This window comes from Charadrius vociferus, unplaced genomic scaffold (assembly GCF_000708025.1).
Source record: "Charadrius vociferus isolate BGI_N301 unplaced genomic scaffold, ASM70802v2 scaffold125, whole genome shotgun sequence".
Taxonomy (NCBI): Eukaryota; Metazoa; Chordata; class Aves; order Charadriiformes; family Charadriidae; genus Charadrius; species Charadrius vociferus.
This window is the reverse complement of record NW_009649036.1, coordinates 1,868,038-1,888,748: the sequence shown is the minus strand read 5'-3', so window position 1 is coordinate 1,888,748 and position 20,711 is coordinate 1,868,038. Positions and strand designations below refer to the sequence as shown.

Here is a 20,711-nt window from a genome sequence, read left to right as displayed (position 1 = left end):
TTCATCAGTGGATTTCCTTAAATACTGCTTTAATAATGCCTGTAAAGATTAGTTGTTTATTTAAATGTGCAAAACAGGTGCTGTTCCTGGTAAAAGTATTGGGCTTCATTCTTTAAGCAGTGGATGTGTCTATGAATTTAACCCGGAGTGTTTCTCAGCTCACAAATAAGAGGCTTTAGTCTAATATGTGTGGATGTTTTAAATGAATATGCTTTGTTTTGGTTTACCTGTTTTTTTGAAAGTCATTTCTGCTGTACAGCTTGCACATAATGAAAACGGACAGTAAGCAAGATCAACAGCAGAAAATTCTTTACTTAGCAGTCGTTTAATATTATTCCTGCTTTCATTTTGATGATAGTTGGAATGGTAACAAAACCAGCAAGTGAGCAGTCCCAGGACTTTTCAATACACAATGAAGATTTTCCAGCATTACCAGGCTCCAGCTACAAAGACCCAACATCAAGTAATGATGACAATAAATCTGTAAGTAAACCTTAAATCTTCTTTTGTTTTGAGTGCTCTTGCTTCTTTTGATGATTAGATTTTAAAATGGGCAGTGACTATATTGGTAATATAAGATTTTCAAATTGGCCCTTCTAAATTAACAACAAATTTTCCATAAGCAACATTTCATATATAACTATGTAAATGGAATTTCTCATGGAGTTTTATGGTCCCAGCAGTCACTACAACCTTGTTTTCTTAATTTCGTTTGACTTCTGTGTATCCTTTTGTATTTTGGGGAGGGGCCAGGGAGGAACTTGCAAGAACATCTCAAAATTTATTTTTGAGAATGGATATATATTTTTCAAGTTTTGAAATTCATAATTTCCTTTTCTACCAATTCCGGCTCATTTTTCGCTGTTGGTGCTTCATGAGTAGTAGTAATTTACATGTTATAACATCTTTCTTCAAAGCTGTCAAATCCTTTAAAAGTTAGGTGGTACAATATCGCTTCAAGGTAAAATTCTTGATGGGGAAATGAAATCACAGGGAATAAACTCTGTTAAAAGAGACCATTGCATTCATGGATATGTTGTAGACTGGTGGGATATATAGCTTAGATCATAAGATTATGGGGATTTTTTCACTGTTTGCTCTGAAAGATTTGTAATAAAAATTGCTTTTTTATTACAAATGAAAGGGGAATAAAATTTGGATGGAAGATAAGTTTCCTACAATATTTGACAAAATGTTCTACTTTCTAATTGTTTTATTACTTATAATTGCAAAAAGTATGTTAATCAGGGTGGCATAAATCCTGATGAGTAGATAGTAGATGTGACTGCAAACTCATGTGAAAACTGAGAAGTGCAACTCTTCAAAAAAGGGATGCGGGGAAGCCTAGCTCCTAAATGTTGTGGCCAGTTTTATTGTGTGGAAAATGTTCTGATACTGTTAGCGTTGAATACCGTAAGGAAGGAGGGAGTAAATGTGATTCCATTGTGTTAATGCAGACTTGTCTTAAAGAATAATAAAGAGTAAGAAATAATAGTTATGGAAGATACTTTTTGTCAGCATGTGGGCTCCTCACAATTTTCTTGCCAGACATAGTGTTTACGTCTCTTTCCTGCTAGTTGCAAATGTGCCAACTGTATGTTGCTTGCCCCTGAAATTGGCTTGAGTTATTATGTGTCGCTACGTCACAGAGTGTTACGTGGGAGCCAAGACTGTGTGGGAAAAATATATGATGGGATCAGTCCAAAATATCCTCTAGTCACAGACAATTGGGATATCCATCGTGTATTCAAACTCAGGTGTAAAATATTTTCTTATCCTTTTAGACTGTAAGCGGTAGGCTCATTAATAGCTCTTATTGCATGACAGGTATATTGTGGAAGTGGTAAATATTACATAAGGTTTGTCAACAGAACTCAAGAGCTTCAGCTTTGTTCCATTTTAGTGCGTAATTTATTAGAGTGACTTGATGTACTGGTTTAGAGTGCTTGACTGAAAGATACGGTCAACAGGTTCTTCTATTTTGGTTTGTTTCCATCATACCAACTCTGCAAATTATTTTTAATAGAATTTGAGTACATCAGGCAAAACATCATCCAGCACAGATGGGCCCAAGTTTCCTGGAGATAAAAGTTCAACTACGCAAAACAACAACCAGCAGAAAAAAGGGATCCAGGTGTTACCTGATGGTATGTGCCACTCCATTTATTTTTTTTTTTTTCTTTTTTAAAAGTTTTGACAGTCATTTAGATCACCTTATTGATTCCTTCACTTCTTGAAAGGAGAAAATTAATTTGTTCTTCTTGCCCAGGTCGGGTTACCAACATTCCTCAAGGGATGGTGACGGACCAGTTTGGAATGATTGGCTTGTTAACATTCATCAGGGCAGCAGAGACAGATCCAGGAATGGTACATCTTGCATTAGGAAGTGATTTAACAACACTAGGTCTCAACCTCAACTCTCCTGAGTAAGTTTCTGGTTTTTAGTACTATCTTCAGTTTTGGTTTTATTATGCTGTCGTTCATAATAGGCTCACTTAGCTCACATGACTATCGAACCCTGAAGATATTTTACGGAATAAAATTTGAAAGTGTAATAACAGTAAAATAAAATTTTCATGAACAAGAGAATTGTGTTTCAAGGCACACTAAGATCTTGTTATGCAAGCTTTCAATAAACCTAGTGGCTTTGCTTATTCTCTTAACTTCTTTAGGACTTTCTTCAAGGAATTGGCAGTGTATTGTTAATAAATTTTATGTATACCTTATTTTTCAAATAATAATATTCCTTGAAAATATCTACACTTAACTCTGCAATTTGGGAGGGTAAATTCAATTTATATTAACGTAACAATGAACAGAGCATCTGCAGTGTTAGCCTGCACCAAATATGAAATGAACTTTTAAAATGAAAATGTAGTTTTGTAGTTAACTTCTAGTCATTCAGTTCACCTAAGTTTAGTCATCTAGGCTTCCTGTAGAAGCAGTGGGGAGAAAAGCAGTTAGTGACTGCACTAATGGTAAGATAAGTGCTTAAGATAGATCAGATGAATCACCAGCCGAGGGTGCCTCTCTTTCTCCACTAGTTATAGACAGAACCTAGATCAGTTTGGACAAAACCACTTATCTTCTAGGTGACTGTAATTGTGAGAGCGATTTAATTTCTGGTACTCTGACTTCCAGCTGAGAATCTCCCATCATTTTGTTTCAGCAGAGATTTACATAGTGTTAGCCTTATTGACAGAGTACTGTACACATTTTAAGGTTTGCACATAGTATAGTAATGAAACAAAGACCAAACGGTATGCACACACAGTTTCCACGTTTCACAAATTTATATGGAGCTGCACTCTGAATGCATGAGTTCAGGGAAGACTGATGAATGTGGATATCAGGGTGAGAAGGAAAGCATAGGAAAAATGGCTCCTGATTTTTTTTTTTTTTTCTGACTTGAAGTAATTGGCATGAATTTACGTATTTCTTTCTAGAGATGTAACTTTTCAGAAATTACCACTTCTGAAAATTCTTGCTGTAGAGCTCGCATCAAAACTTAGTCAAATTGTTATTCCATTGGCACTTTGAAAAATATTTCAAAATTATCATCTAAAGTCAGATTTCTAATACAATTGTCTGTAGTTATTAGCAGAAAGTGTTACGTTAATGCAGTATCTTCTTCACTTGTAGTGTTAGTCTTGCAGGTCACTCCTTCATTGAATCCAATAGTTTCCCACTGCTATCTCCTTCTCCCACAACGTAAAGAGAATGCCCAAAGAACAGTTAAACTGATCATGGGTTGCTGTTTTTCTTTGGTAGTCCCAGAGCTTACAGATGAGACTGGGAGATGGGTCTCCTGGATCTACATGATACTGATTTAATTTGTACTTCTCAGTTGCTCAGTTGCTCAAACATGATTTGAGGATGATCAGCTGGAAGTAGAATGCCTTTGCTCATTAAAATAATCTCGGGTATATCAGTATCCTAATTTTGGAGCTGTTCCTAGACACAGGTCCATCTAATTATGCCATTTGGTTATACAGCTGTTTTCTCTAGCTGTTGGCATGCAGAATAAGAGTAGTGATCCTACTTCTGGTCATACTGTTGGATATTTTATTCAATGTTATTCATTAGTTTTAATGACTAACGTAAAGTTTAAGCTTAATATATCTATTGGAAAGTCTGCATAAAACTAGTACGACATTGCAGAGGGATACTAAACATGCTTTGATGATGTGACAACTTGTAGCTGAAGTTGCAGCTCCTGAATACAGCATCCAAATTATTAGTGTGTCTTTGTACATAAGCAGTATGCTTTTTCTTAGCAGGTGTGCTGTAAATAGTTGGATATTTAAAAGCTTTTCACATTCAATTTCTGTGTATAGGGTATTTAGGGTATTAAGTGTCTCGGAGGGGGTAGGGTTAATATTTTATCCAGGCAGTTCTGTATCGGAAAGCTGGTTTTATTTTATACTAGAGAAAAGAGATACAAACAGCCTGTGCAGTCCTCAGTGTCTGGCCTGCCATCTTGCCTTACGTTAAACATCCTTTGCTTCCTTTATGAATTGTCATTTGAAAAACTAAAAGCATTTCACATGTGGACAGATGAAATTTTCTGCCCTGTGAGGTACTTCTGATGGTAAAGATACCTGTCTGACTTAAACACTTAGCACAATAAATGTGCTGTTAGAAACAAAATTTTAGAATTCTGTATATATCTCTAATGGTTTTGAATTAACACTTCTAAATCCTAGTTTTATATAGATTTTCTGTGCATGTAGATTAAGATTTATTGCAGTTGTTGAAAGAATGATTATGTATTGCCTGTACAGTCCTGTATTTCTTCAAAAATATGCTTCTGATTCCTTAGGATAACTTAAAATCCTACATAAACAAAGATTAAAAACTACGGCATTACTACATTCAATTCTTTTTAGATTATGTAGCTGCTTGTTCATGTTCTGAAGCTTTCTGAAACATTCATCAAATACACTGTAGGTTGTCCAGTAGCTCCTTGAAAAATGTTAAATTAGTAAATCTTTATTTGTATCATAGAGGGAACGCTGTATGCAAAGTTCAGATTTTATTGCATGTAGAGGTGCCGTCCTGAGTCTGTACAATCCTGGATTTTTTGCCCTAGGAAACCAAACCTGTAGGGCAGGCATGAGGTGATGGAGCTGCAGGACACTCCTCTTCTTGGGACACTGCCTATCCATGCTTTCAGTACGAGGAATGATTTAGTTATTTTCAACATCTGCAGATTTTGCCACTGAAATCTTCCTTCAGGCTCTAAAGCATAAGTTTTTACTAACAGTAAGATTAACTAGTTTAGAGGATGCTGCTTGATCAGTGTAGTTTTTGGCCCATATAGCTTAGCTGGGAGTTGGTTGTGTTCAGGGAATTTGGTAGGCTTCCAATACTATTTTTTTGTAGTAAATATTAGGCCCTTGACAAGACGGAAACAAGGATTTGATAGGGTGTACCATACTCAAGTTTCACTTACAAAACTTGCCATAATAGGATGCTGTTGTGGATAATCAAAACCAGTCTGTAGCTACCTGCCAAAAGTACGTTTTGCTCAGTCCTTTTTTTCCCACTTCTTTACCTGTTAATTGGAAAACTCATTCCTCAGTACATCAGTCATTGTAGCAGAGTTGGAAGGTTCATTATTTTCTCTTTATTAGACTAATGGCTCTATTTTTTTTTAATATATGTTAGCAAAATCTATATGAAAGAAAAATATTAAATCACAATAAACTGATGTTCTTGTGCTGGGATTCAGTTTATTTGTCATCAGTGAAATTTAGAAGAAGATTAAAATCTTTACTGGTTAGTTTAAAAAAAAATAAAAAAATCTGCCAGTGTAAGCTTTTTGTCCCCTTTTAAATTGTAGGCTGATAAATCAGAACCCATGAGGCTTGTCACAACTGTTCCTATGCAAATGGAAGTCCTGCGTAAAATTGGATCCCTGAAAAGGGTTGGGATCCCTGGCACTTAAGTTGAAGGAATGATAGATTAAAAAGGAAATCTTGGCCCCGTAGATTCCCATGGCAGTTTAAATGCAATCTTGCTCTGCATATTAAAAAGCAAATGAATAAATGTAACTGTTTTAGGAAAGTGGGCTGGAATTTTTTTTTCTCACCTCAGCTAGTGATTTTGGTTGTATAGTATGGTTTATAGGGTTGTGAGGTTGGTTATGGAGGGTTTTTTGGTTGGTTTGGGTTTTGTTTTCAATTGTGATAAATTCGTGCTTTTCTTTTCCTTCAGAAATCTTTATCCCAAATTTGCATCACCGTGGGCATCATCACCTTGTCGACCTCAAGACATAGGTAAGAGAGAAATAACTATTTAATTCAATATTAATATTTGCAAATTATATTCATTTACATGTCTTAATAGTTGCATCAATTCCGATTCTTTTTTTAGACTTCCATGTTCCATCTGAATACTTAACTAACATTCACATTAGGGATAAGGTGAGTACGTGTGTGTGTGCGCGTGTGTATTTTTTGTTAATTTATTATCAGTAATTTTCTAAATTTTCTTTCAGATAGGTGATGTTCAAAATCAATGCTTTTTATGGATGTCCTCAATCTTTTTAGTAACAGTGGTGCGTTAACCAGCTAATTAGAGACATCATGCACCCATTCCACCTTAGAAAAAGGAAGGGAAGACAAAACTGAGAATGGGCATGATTAGCAAAAGAGCACATTAGATTTTCAAGAGTTTGCCCTTCATGCAAAGCAGAACTGTCTTATAGTCCACATACTGTAATATTCAAATGCCGTATTAAATATCTCTATTTCTTCTTGAGATAAGCTCAGAATTGTGGTTCAAGATATTCTCACGTTTATCTATTGCATTTCATTTCTACTTGAATAGCGATTTTTTTTTTTTGTTAGATATATTTCTTTCAACTGTTAGTTCTGTAACAGAGATGGCTGAGAAATACTGTAAGAAATTTTAGCTATGCTGCTTAATAGAGTGTGAAGTGAGCAAATAAATGTAAATGTTTGGGTTTTGTAATTAAAAAAAAGGTAACTGATGAGGATACATACGAGTACAGGGAGAAAATTCTGTTTTGCTGATTCGTTACTTCTGTTCGTTTTTCTATTGTATCCTTTATGTTGGAAAGGTTATCTAAAAGTGAAGAAAAATTGATTGTTTTAATAATTATTACTCTTGTTATACTAGAGTATCATTTGCAACACGCTTAGGCTGAAAGCACGTTCTGGATGTATCCTTGTGTTATTTAAGTGGGATAGTATGTCTTAAAACATTTATCTATTGTGATTTTTCATCCTCATTTTCTTCAATCTTTTGCAGCTGGCTGCAATAAAACTTGGCCGATATGGAGAAGATCTCCTGTTTTATCTCTATTACATGAATGGAGGAGATGTATTACAGCTATTAGCAGCAGTAGAGCTGTACGTTCAAACTGTTTTGTCAGTCGTATATGATTTAATCTATTGCAGTAATGAAGTAGTAGATGTAAAAAAAAAAAAAACCAAAAAAACCAAACACCACTCAACAAGTTAGACACTGAAAACGGAAGCTCAGCCAATCTAAAGCTGGAAACCTTTTTTTAAGTACCTCCTCCAACCTTGGTTCCGTTTTGTACTCTTTTTTTCATTCATATAGTGAAAATGAAAAGTCTGTCTCATGAATTCTGCATTATTATGAAGCGCTGTGAAAAAGTGGCAGGTGCCAGTTGTTACAAAATGTCTAACTTGCCTATCTTCAACAAAATGAAAAACAGTAAATAATGATTAAAAGTTTGTTGTTTGAATCTACTAGACCTAAAAGTTTCATATGTGATTAGTTTGAGGTGTAATAATTGTATGGAAGAGGTATGAGACCACAAGTATAACGATATCTTAGAATTTTTGTTTTGGTTTTGAATACATTGTACAGTTTTGATTGAAACCTTTACAATTTTAGTTTAAGTCAACTTCGGATAACTAACACTAAAAATTCTTTTTCCTTCCTATTAAAAATGAAAGATTTAACCGGGATTGGAGATACCACAAAGAAGAACGAGTATGGATCACCAGGGCACCCGGCATGGAGCCAACGATGAAAACCAATACATACGAGAGGGGAACATATTACTTCTTTGACTGTCTTAACTGGAGGAAAGTAGCTAAGGTATCTCTTTTACCTTGTGCAGATTTTTTAAGTTTGTCAACCGTGTATTTTTAGGAAGACAAAAGTAAACCCCAACTTCCTCCCCCAAAATCTCAAACCTTTTAACCTCTTGTTGCTTAAGTTCGTTATCTTAAGTTCTGGTGTGTGAGGGAATAAAGATTGCCTAAAACACTTGCTTGCTTGTGGAAAAGGAGGAGTTGTCTTTCTATTTCCAATTTTCTTTGGGAGGTACAAGGATTTAGAACTTCTATTATGAGTTTTGTTAAAATCAAAAGCTCTTTTCAACTACAGGATTATAGAGTAGAAAGCATTATTTGGCAATTTAGAAATTGTGCTTGCGAATATTGCAAATATTTTGCTTTAGAAAATTAAATAGGGAGCTACCACATCTCACTTTGGAATTAAAAATGGGGATGGGGTGGTGGTTTTTTTGATTTTCAGGTACTGTCTCTCCTTGAGCATACTGAAGGACTTTCATGCTCTGTTGTTTGAACATCAGAGTACTTTGAAATAAATCACTTCTTTTAGGGAGGAGGCATATTTTCAGTAACGTTCACCCTTTACTTGTTAGCTTAAGAAATTTACAGAATTGTGCTTCATTTTCTCCTTCCTCCCCTAAAGATAATTAATTTTCAGTATCTTCCAACTTTTAAGACCATCCAACTTCCAATTCCAACTTTTAAAACTATATTGTACAATGTCTTTTGCAGGCTGGATTGTGATTTCTGTGATTTCTCTTCCCCACTAAAGCAAGGATTTTCCTAGTTTAGATTTGTGCTAAAACACTATTTGAGTTATCAGCTCTAACATTCACCAGCCTGGCAAGAGGTGTGCTCTTTTGAAAGTAGCCTGCCCTATAAAGCCATGTATTCAGCTTCAGCTGGAGCTGAAAAAAAGATATATTCACAATGTGCCTACAACCCTTACTCCTACCTAGAGTCTGTTTGAGTTAAATATTTTGTCAAGAGTCTCATTCCCCGCCTAAGTTTGGTTATATGAGATTTTATGGATGTGGCATGATTTTTGCTTCAAGTTTTAACTGACATGTTGGATTCATTGATGAAAAAGCAAACATAAAACTTACTGCGTCTACAGAAGACCTAACATGCATCAAACTCTTGCTGTTCTCTAAAAAACACTTAAGAGATCAGACCAGATTAATCTTGAAGCCTCAAACTCAACGGATGTGATTCTAGCATGCTGGAACTATTTTGTGGTTCTACATGCTTAGGTATTTCATTTAATCAGAACTCTTTTCACCTGGAGCCTAACTTATTAATTGTTTGCTGAAAAGGCATTTCATTTCTTTGAGAAAGTTGCATCTATACACTTGGGGATGATGAAATATTACATTAAATAGTTACATGTCTGTTGACCTCTTTTTAAACATCAGCTTTAAATTAAAGGGAATAAAAGTCAATGTACTCCCCTCTGTTAAGTGCATTACGTTTCTTCCTAGCCAGTATATTGAAGGTTGCCATCACCAAGAGATTAACTAGGTGCAATGCGCTTTTGTTTTTTTTTTTTTCCTTCCCTCTTCCCCCAGTAAATTTGCTTGGTCTGTGCAAGCTCCCCTCAGAAACTAACATTTTAGTTGCCCTAAATGCTACAGAAGGGTCTTCGTTCCATTTGCGTGTGTGACTCAGCCTCTGCTGCCTTTCTTGTGACCGTAAGAAAACCAGGATTTTGTAACTGAAGGTTTTAGTGGCAAGCTCTACTTGTATGGTTTTTCATAAGTGCAAGGTAATTTCAAAACTTTTAAGCAAAAGCATCACTCCCCTCAAAAGAAAACCCAAACAAAAGGAAAGTTTTAATTTCTACTTGAATTATTTATTTGGCGCTTGGTATACTTTCTCAAGTTTCCCAAGATGCTGTTTAGAGCTATTTTATTATTACATAAGATCATCAGAGGGGAAGTAATTACCTTTTGAAAGCATAGATTTCTTCTTTGGAGTCAGCTGAGTATGTTCCATTTATTTATGAGCTGTAAGAGTCTCATGTGGAATTGAGTTTTTATAATATATAAGTGGAATTGAGTTTTTACCCTATGTGGAAACACATTTCTTTTACTAGGTGGAAGTGGTGGCTATTGTATAAGGATAGTAACCTCTTTAGTGTCTCTTCTTTTTCTACTATACGAAATGTATGAAGCTGCTACTTGATGATTAAGCGTTACTTTTGAAGGCAGTATTATCTCTGTTTAGAGTCCTGAGTGCTATCTTAAAATTCAGCATCCAGTGGTCAAGTTGTTAATTAGCACACTACATCCTTCCTCTTTTAAAGAGTTAATCTGGCTTCATCTGTTAGGCATTTCTGGAGATACAGTGGTGAGAGAGAGATACAAATCACTACTGTTCTCCAAATGATTTTGCCCAAGGTATACATGTTTCTCTTATCTTTACTTTGAATACTGAAAATAATTCCCCCAACACTAAGAAGCAATTGACAGGTAGTGGGGAGAGGGGTTCTTTTTTAAAGTTCTGCAGTTACACTGGTGAATTAGCAAGGAACATTATTTTATTTTTTTTTCTTTCCCCCCAGTGTCCATAGAAAGGGATGGTATCTGTTCTTTTAGGCTTGTGTATTTCTTAATGTAAAAGTTTGAACTGGAATATTATTTTTAAATTTTTTATTTAATTTTAGTTCAGTGCACAATACAGCAGGCAAGTTGAAGTATTGGTCACAGGAAGCTAGAGAAGGATTTGGGGAAAAATTGCTATTTGGTTACATGGAAAAGGAATTACTTGCTAGAAGTAATTCTGTGACGTTTCCATCTGTGGTAAATAAATAAGAACTTACATATATGTCAGGTGTGATCTTGGCATTGTATTAATTCTGATACTAATTTCTGGAGTTGACATTTCCTTCGAGGAAGACTAGCATAGACTTACCATAACAAGGATGGCAGTATTTGATAACTCCACGTTGCTTTGAATGCAAAGAAAAGTATGGCCAAGTAATTTTTTCCTAACAAATGCAGAAGTACTAATTAATGTTTCAGGAAATTAAAAATATAAGAAGCTGCAATAAAAAAGAAAGAATTCTGATAAATTGCAGTCTCTTACTATAACTGCTACATTATTAGTGAATCCTGGGAATGTCAGTTCCTTAGAAGGCCACAATAGTAATTGCTGCCTAGCAGTTTCATTACTCCTTTTTTGAAGCAGTCAGACAAGAATTATTTCTGGTAAATTACTATCTCTTATACATGCAAATTAAATTGTTTTTCAGGGTGCTTTATAAATTTGTCTGTTGTTCTAATGTATATGCTCAAATGTAGGGCAGCACATTTTAATGTGTTGTGCTTTGCAGATGTGGTGCATTATGAGCTTATGTATTTATTGTACCTATTTTAAATTATACTGTATTACAATAGATACAGTGAAATATAACTGTTTATTCAGTTAATATTACTAAATCTTAAGTTTGTAAGCACATAAATTGGGTGTGGTTTAATAGATTTGTTGATGGTGTCCTAGATTGGTTTTAACAAAACCCAGTAAACTAAACTGAATAACTTCTTTCAAGAAAACATCATCTAATATATTTATCTGTTATTTTTATTAAGCTGTAGGCTATATTTTTATAGTCCTAATAGATAGATAATAGAACAAAGAAGAAAATGCAGCGAAATAGCTGAGTAATGAGACAATTCCTAAACTGTATCGGAATAAAATCAAATTAATTCTATGTTGATATGTGGTAGTAAATAGTGAAAAAATATGAATGACAGTAAGTTTGAAATTCACCTTAAATGCAACCCAAAATTTAGGAAAATGCTCATTAGAGATATGTCTGTATATATGGTTTTTCATCCTAGGGCATGTGGAAAGTATAGTATGGTTAAAGACACTTTGATTTTTCACTGAGGATTTGGCTATATAGTTTGCTGCTGTTGAGGAGACGTGAGAGAGGAAGGGAAGTGGAGATGAGACCAAAAATGCCGTCTACAATTGCACATTTACTGAAATCCTGATTTAAATAGTCTGAGGTAAACTGTCTGGAATTTCTCCTTTGAAAAGTAAGGAGAATTAATCCTGTTTAAGGAACAAGATTATAAAACCCTCTTACTATGACTTTGTAGTTACAAAACATGGAATTCTTTATGTGAGAGAAGGTTAAATTTCCAAGTGTTTATTTGCTTGTAAGGGTTGCTGCCTACGTTAAGTTACTTCCTGTCCTTTTAAGATCAATATTAAGTGAAAGACTTTTATAATTGCTAGAAAGTTAAATTTGTTCTTCTAATACAGATGTGCCATAGCATTTTAATTTAGCCCCTAATTTAAATTTGGGTCTTTGCATCCATCTTTAAGCCAGTATAAATGCTGCTTTTTGGTCCCATTTGGGATTTTTGAGCTAGCCATGGGATTTCTACCATCTCCTTTGATGGCTTTACAGAGTCCAGAATATTTTGTCCTCAGGACACTTCCTATTCAGCTAACTTTTTGGTTTGTTTTACTCTGTTAACACTATGTATCACCTTAAGCAGTTCTCTTCTGTCTTTAGCATTCTTCCCTATTATTGTTCGTACATGTGCAGGCTGATGTAACTGTACTATCAAAACAAGTTTTCAGGATGATGGGAGAATTGATTGATTTCTTTGCATAGAACAATTATTTAGTGTCGCACATGTGCTGTAAGTTTCCACAGTCATTTAATATTCATTATTCTTGGTTAATAAAAGGTGTTTAATTTTTAAAAATTTCTTCCATGTGGAAAATAAAATAATTTAACAAATGTTTGTCAATGCATAAATGGCATTTTTTTTGCATTTTATTTGTATCTGTCTATATGAAAAATTCAGTGCTACTGTTCATATCCTAAACCACAGTGGCCCCTGGAATCAAAAGCAAAAACATAAAGCATAACTGTAATAGAAGCACTTTTCTATATGTAATAAATAATTGCCTTTTAGTTTTCAAAAATACTTGGTCAATGAGTTCTTTTTTTGCTATTGTCAGATATAACTGGATAATGGACTTGAGCATTGCTGGCACTGGGATGCAAATCAAAAAGGCTGTATTAAGCCTGTTTATTTTAAAAATCTATGACAGTTTGAAGTATGAACTTGGTAGGGAATCACATTCCTCCTTCTAAATGAGGGGCTTCCAATTTGTGGCACACAACGGACCACTTAAGCTACTGAGCATTTCTCAGACACACACGTTGCTCGCAGCTACTACTGCCAACTGAGGTACACAAACGTCTTAAGGTTGGAAAGCCCTTTTTAGGCTACTGCTACTGTCTTACCAGTTTAGTAGCTATTTTCCATAGGTAATTTTGAAGGCGTTTCAGAGCATGTGGAGGTTCCGGTGATGGACTGAAGCTGACCATAGATTGATAGTAATCTGCAGACCCTTCCATGATTATGTGCAAAATGGAAACTTCAGAAGCCATAAATGGGAGAGAAGTTTTGAGTGGTACTTTTTCTATTATAAAATAACTTCACAATTGCTAAAGATCCGCCCAAGCTAAACCAGCCTTTGACACAAAAATACCTACAAAGATTTGTACACCTTGATCTTGCTTCTCACAAAAGGAGGGAGCAGGCATCTCTTCAGCATCAGCACATATGCATGTATCTGCATAAAAAGAGAACGTACACCAACTGGCATGTGGTGTTAATTAGGAACGCCAAAAGCAATTGACGTGTGTGTATAACCTAAAAAAGCCCAAACCAACCAACCCACCACCAAAATAAAAGACGACCCCAACCAACTAAAAAAGCCCCTGGTTGGAGCAGAGAGCGGGAAACCAGAAGTGAAGCAGATGTGCAGCACTTCAGTACAGATGGCTATAACCTCACATAGGTTTTCGTAGGATTTTCCAGGTTTAGGGACAGTAGTCTCTGGGGAATCCGGACTTACTGAATGCTTAGCATTTTCCTCTACTTTGTTTCCTTACCATGCTGAATGTTCCTTCTATGCTAGATGGACCTTGTTTTGCCTTAAAGCAGAGAAATCTGCGAGTTGGATTTCCTAGATTTTTATTTCTGGTCTTGCATTGACTTAGTCTTGAATTTAGTTTGTTGGCCTGTAAAAACTGAAATATTACACCATTTAATCATTTCAGGGAGCGTTGTAAAATAATCTGTTCGCTACTTTTGGCATTTTCATCTGTATGTAACAATAGTGGGGTAAGTTTTGCTCTGCAGATACAGATGATGTTCTGCTGAGGTTCTCCACTGAGTTAGGCAAAATAAATTACTGTGCGTGTCCAAGGTAGCTGTTGCTGAATTACTAAGAAATACCCTTAAAGAGAAATTCTGAATCTTCCGCTTACTCTGTTTCTTGAATGAAGATAAAATGGGGATGAGACACAGTTAAACTGCTGAAAGGATCTGAAAAATACAAGATTTAAGTAAGTCCCTGTACGTTTTTGCATGAATGAAGTAACAAGCACTGAATATCAAAGTGCACTAATTAGGGTTGTGTGCACAAATTAATGTCACAGGGAAGGAAGCTGCTTTTTTCATTGTAATAATCAGGATGCATTTAGACATCAAGGGTGGTTACAATCTCTCTTGTAGTAGCTGCTGTAGTCAGGACAGGAATTCCTACTGGATCACCGAAATGTTTTGTAACTATGCAAACCAGTACGCCCTCAAACGAAAGTCAGGTGTTTCTGCCGGTGAGACTATAAAGCTGCTTATTTGTTAACCAGTGGCATCCAAGTACATGGGCAAAGATTTTTATTCTGTGTGGTCGTTTATAGAACACTGAGAGAATTCCTCATGAAAGGACATAGGAGCAAGGAGTTCAGGATGTACAGGAGGGTTGGGTGAGTTTGGAGCTTAAATCTGAGTATGAAATGTGATGGAATATTTTGTTAAATTCTGCCTCAAGTGAGTCTCAGTACTTTGTCTCTGGGATTTTAGATAGTGTTCCCTAAGGAGAAACCTAGCTAGTTTAACTTACATTTGGGCCTGATAGTACGCTGCAAAATATCCCCAAACTTCAGGTCATCCAAAACAAGTCTCTGTATGTCTGACGCGGTGAAAGACAGAAGCTTTTTATTCGTAATTCAGCTCATGCCGTAATTGTGTATTTGTGTTTTTTGTGTGCGCCTATATAAAATTGTTTGATATCCTAAGTAGGGTTCCGAGAGTAGTGTTGCATTAAAAAGACTAGGAGAGCTTACCTGTTGCAGGTATAATGGGCTAGGATATTGACTTTTTTCTACTTAAAATATAGAATCCAAGATAGCAAAAATCATGTGTTTCTGCCTTAAGATAAGTTAGAACTTGGTCTCTTCTGTATTTCTGCATTTCAAATATGGCTGGTAGAAAGGCATGGTCTCGACAGGTAAATGATACGTTGTTTTATTTGGCTTTGTCTTTTTTTTTTTTTTATTTTCACTGTAGGAGTTCCATCTGGAATACGACAAATTAGAAGAAAGGCCTCATCTGCCATCAACCTTCAACTACAACCCTGCTCAGCAAGCCTTCTAAAGACTTCCCTTTTCTTGGGGTATGGCTGTCTCAGCACAATACTCAACATAACTGCAGAACTGATGTGGCTCAGGCATCCTGGTTTTAATTCCTTGAGGATCTGGCAATTGGCTCATGCGAAGGGTCACCATTTGAGGTCCTGCCTTACTAATTATGTGCTGCCCAACAACTAAATTTGTAATTGTTTTTCTTTAGTTTGAGCAGGGTCTGAATTTTTGTTTTGGTTTTTTTTTTTTTTTTTGCCAGCAGACAAGCTTGGGTCTGTAAAGACAAGCGAGTACACTGACAAAAGTTTACCACTTAGTTTTCCAAAATGTAAAAACAAAAAAAAAGAAAAAAGACAAAAAATTAGACAACAAAATTTGCATTGTTCATTGTAGCACTATTGGTAATAAAAAATGTTTGTGCATTTTTATGTGAAGATCCTTCTCGTATTTCATTTGGAAAGATGAGCAAGGTTTGCTTCCTTCATTTTACTTCCCCTTCTGTTTTTGAAAGGCAGTTTTCGCCAAGCTTAATGCAAGAATATCTGACTGTTTAGAAGAAAGATATTGCCACAGTCTCTGGTTAGTTTCCAGAGTTGTGTATTACTGAGCTTCATCTTTCCAGAATGAGCAAAACACTGTCCAGTCTTTGTTACGATTTTGTAATAAATGTGTACATTTTTTTTAAATTTTTGGACATCACATGAATAAAGGTATGTATGTACGAATGTGTATATATTATATATATGACATCTATTTTGGAAAATGTTTGCCCTGCTGTACCTCATTTTTAGGAGGTGTGCATGGATGCAATATATGAAAACGGGACATTCTGGAACTGCTGGTCAGGGGACTACTTTGTCGCCCTGTGCACTAAAGGGCCAGATTTTCAGCAGCCAAGGACATCCATACCCAAGTGAATGTGATGGGACTTAAAGAAGTGAACTGAGACAATTCACTCTGGCTGTTTGAACAGCAGCGTTTCATAGGAAGAGAAAAAAAAAAAAGATCAATCTTGTATTTTCTGACCACATAAAGGCTTCTTCTCTTTGTAATAAAGTAGAAAAGCTCTCCTCACTGCAGTGTTGACTTTGATTTGAGATTGTGAAATTATTTCTTCAACAATGAAAAATGGAAAAAAAAAAAAAAGTTGAAGTATTAAAGCTATCGAGCTGTACAGTGGTTAAGACACTTGAAGAGTCTTTTTGCTGCTGACAAGTAAATTTATGAGAGAGTTTTATATTCCTTTCCACAGTAAAGTTTCCACAGCCAAAAAGTTTGGTTAACCTTGGTTTCGGATCCCCTCTCCATAATAGCAAACAGCAAATCACTTTTAGAAAGGCGGGTGGGTACCATTTCAAATGATAGAAAGGTGCTTCAAGAATTCATCACAGAAAGAACACTTGGAAGAAGGTTGGATTAGAACTGATCATAGCTTAGTTCCAGGTTGGTATTTTCCCTCTTAAGTACATTTCATCTCATGATCGCTATTAGTTGAACTTCCAGATGCAAACAAACATGAATATATACTGGTTCTGAAAATTGACTGTTCTCTAGAGCGGAGGAAGAAAAACTTGAACTGTTTGCATAGTTTCCTTTTTCTTCATGTGACTGCCATTTCTCATTGAGTTGCATCTGGTGACGCAAACCATTTCAGAACACCTGAAATTACCAAAGCAAGAAAAGACAGCAAAACACACATCAGTGAATGGGGTGGTATGGGGTTTTATTTTTAGTTTGTTTTGACGTGTTTTTCCATGTCGTGCAAAACCAGCTTGTTGGCGTGTATTGAATTATGCCTGGAAATGGGACCATTAATGGCATTGCTGTGGTTCTGTATCAGGTGTATAGCAATTTTAAATTCTACACTTTTTTTGTATCTATTTTAAGATGATGGACATATAGGACTATCGATTATATTTTTTTATTATTAAAGCAAACTGCTTTTTCGGCTTGAAAGACAAGGGTGGTTATAATCCAGATGATGGCTAACACAGTTGAAAAAGATGGCTTTTTTCTTTTTTTCCTGTTTTCTCTCGCTCACTCTGTTTCTCAAATCAGAGCAGATACAAGCATATATTTGACTATTCAAGCATAAATATACAAATTCTAAAAGTATAATTTTCCAAAAGCATTTTGCTCACTCCACAATTAATCTTACTTTTTTTTCTTTTACCATCAGAGGTCCGCTGTGAACTTTTTGCTTGTTTTTGTTTTTTTTTTTTCTTTTTAAGGATTCCTGAAACAATCTTTGCATATTCAAATCAAATGTGATTATATATAGGCTTGGGTTTTTTTAATGTCATTTTTCATCTGCATAGCCAGTCTCATCGAAATGAACAACAGATCATTTCAGGTAAAGGCAGCAAGATAAGTTACATTAAAATTGGTATCTTAGACTGATAAATACCTATGGTACGTTAAAAACAATTAAGCTGAAGTTGGGAACCTAAGTTCTCCAAAAAGTTATTTTGATGATACAGTTCTATTCAACTGCACGATGCTTCAAAAATGGGAGATACTTGCTTTTAGCAAACTTTTCACTTGTGAGCAAGGAACTGGTGCTTTGCCCCTGCCAACGGGAAGAACATTCTGGCTTTCTAAGCACATATGGAGACTTCAAAATCTGTGACTTAATTTCATGTTACACTCTGGGTTGAAGCAGGAGAAATGGCTTTAAACAGAAAACAAGGTGTAAAATTGGAAACACTTCTTAGCTGGTATCACATCAATTAAAAAATTAAAAAAAACCCCAACAACATACTGCCTTTTTTTCTGAAAGGAAGAAAACCTCAGCTCTCATTTGCACATTTGCACGCGTGGCAAATTGGCAACTGAATCAACTTGGAGATTTTCAGCACTGACAATTAAGGTCTGAGGCTTATTTAATGCATTTTTATATTCTGTTAGCACTATGTATAAGGGGAGAGAATAGAATGTTATTTTAAAATAATACATGTATTTGAGGTGGGGGTTTTGTCCCCATAATGATAGCGTTGTGCAACAGCAGGCAAGGTAAGTTCTGAGTGATAAGCCCAGTGTTCTTGGAAACAAGTAGAAGTGTTCTTGTATCTGGCCTGTTCTAACACATTCTCACATTCGTGGCTCCTTATTGCATATCATTCGTAAATCTTTATCGAGTAGTTAGCTCCAGTTTCTCTGGAAATCCACTACCCTGAATTTCCAGGCTAAGATGTGTTTCCCCCACTTACTACACCTAGTGTTGCAGAAAATGCTTGCAGTTGTTATTTTAACCGTTACTATTCCCACCACCCTGCTTGTGGGAAAATCGAGGGTACCAGGGAGTCAGGAGGTAAGGATGCTCCACCTGGGTGTTCAAAAAAACAAACAGAAAGACTCTGGGCTGTGTCTGTTCTGCCTTAGTACCTGGTGCCACAAATACTTAAGCACGCGAGAACCTTCATGGGCTTGATTTAATCTAACTGAAGACCCAACTAATCCAGCGAAGGCTGCAGATACTCACATGGGTAAAACTACTTTGCACGTGACTGACCTCCGTTAAAGTGTTGGCTGCATGTGTGTCAGGATTCATGAGTGACCACACGGCTCTTTCACAGACATGACATCTGCATGGTGCAAAGATGTGTAAGCGTACCACTTTGCTGTGTGTCATGTCTGAAATCCCCTCTATCCTTAAGCCAGTGGTTTTTGTACTTTTCTGTTTCCGTGAAGAATATGGAGAATGTATCCAAAATAAGAACTTGTGTATTGTAGTCAGATGTGAAATTGTTTGCAGAGTGCTGAGAGACTGTTTTTGTTGACCGTAAAGAGATCAGAAACCACCTTTGGCATGACCTAAGCAGTACTGGAAGGCATAGAGGTCTAGAGGACAGTCAGCTCCATCCCACGTGGCTCCTAGGTGGCTGTGGCTATTGAAGAAAGGTGTTAAGTTTCTACATAATATTGTTTTAAAGATATTTGTCACCTAAAATGAACACATTTTAGTTTTATTTTTTTTAAAGTTAATTCCCCATAGCTTCTGACTGAAAGTATTTCTGTGGCTGGATGTTGATTGAAACAAAAAAGAAAATTTGATTGCTATCTGTCACACTCAAGATGAGCCTCTGAATGCACAGTTGTCATCCTAAGCATGAGGTAGCTAGACAGTGCTTTTGATTTAAGATCTTAAATATAACAATGGCTTCTATTAAAGCAAAATTTGTGAGTGTGCTTAGTTTTCAAATACCATACCCTTTCATTGTGTTCCTCAAAATGCCGCTGCCTAAAAGTTATGCTAGTAGAAGTTGAATTCCGGTAAAGAATATAGATTTGGCTAAGCAGTTGTAGAATCATAGAATGTTTAGGTTGGAAGGGACCTTAAAGATCATCTAGTCTTGAACGCTTCCAGGGATGGGGCATCCACAGCTTCCCTGGGAAGCCTGTTCCAGTGTCTCACCACCCTCAGAGTATAGAATTTCTTCCTGATATCTAATCTAAATCTATCCTCTTCCAGATTGAAGCCATTATGCCTCATCCCATCATTACATGCCCTTGTAAAAAGTCCCTTTCCGGCCTTCTTGTAGGCCCGCTTTAGGTACTGGAAGGCCACTGTGAGGTCTCCCCGGAGCCCTCTCTTCTCCAGGCTGAATAACCCCAACTGTCTCAGCCTGTCTCCATAGGAGAGGTGCTCCAGCCCTCTGATCATCTTTGTGGCCCTCCTCTGGACTGTCTCCAACAGGTCCATGTCCTTCTTGTGCTGAGGACTCCAAAGCTCGATGCAGTACTCCAGGTAGGGTCTCACTAGAGCGGCGTAGAGGAGTAACCCAGGTTGTCTGGGTTGACAACTGATGCTTTTATTTTCATATAGTATAAAAATTGAAATGTAGCGGTTTTCATTTCTCTCCTCTGATAAGTGTATGTGCCCTCATTTCCACAAGTCTGAAAGCTTCTGGTAGAAGCTTTAGAAGACCTGAAGAAATGCAGCTGGATGACTTAATTGTGGTTTGAATTAGTTCAGTAGGTTTACCTCTTAAAACGATTTTGCTGTTGGAGTTAAACTTCATTTTTTTTGAAAGTAATGTTAAAACACATCAAACAATAGTTTTGAATATTACTGATTCAACCCACTTCAGAATTATCAGCGCTAACCAAGCTTGCGCATTATTTTCCTAGACTTTGGTTTATCATTTGTGTTTCACGTTCCCTTGTTGGTATTG

At 36.2% G+C, this 20,711-nt stretch overlaps 1 protein-coding gene across 1 annotated transcript in view; it reads left to right on the top strand.

Annotated features, from left to right (window-relative positions):
• Nucleotides 1-16,612, top strand: part of CNOT2 (CCR4-NOT transcription complex, subunit 2) — a 38,990-nt gene extending 22,378 nt beyond the window's left edge. Inside the window, exons 7-14 of the mRNA XM_009887783.1 lie at nt 359-483; nt 2,027-2,147; nt 2,270-2,426; nt 6,220-6,281; nt 6,379-6,428; nt 7,279-7,379; nt 7,956-8,100; nt 15,464-16,612. Of these exons, the coding sequence (XP_009886085.1) occupies nt 359-483; nt 2,027-2,147; nt 2,270-2,426; nt 6,220-6,281; nt 6,379-6,428; nt 7,279-7,379; nt 7,956-8,100; nt 15,464-15,550 (848 nt within the window). The 3' untranslated portion in view covers nt 15,551-16,612. The remainder of the gene's footprint in view (nt 1-358; nt 484-2,026; nt 2,148-2,269; nt 2,427-6,219; nt 6,282-6,378; nt 6,429-7,278; nt 7,380-7,955; nt 8,101-15,463) is intronic.
• The last annotated feature ends 4,099 nt before the right edge of the window (nt 16,613-20,711 follow it).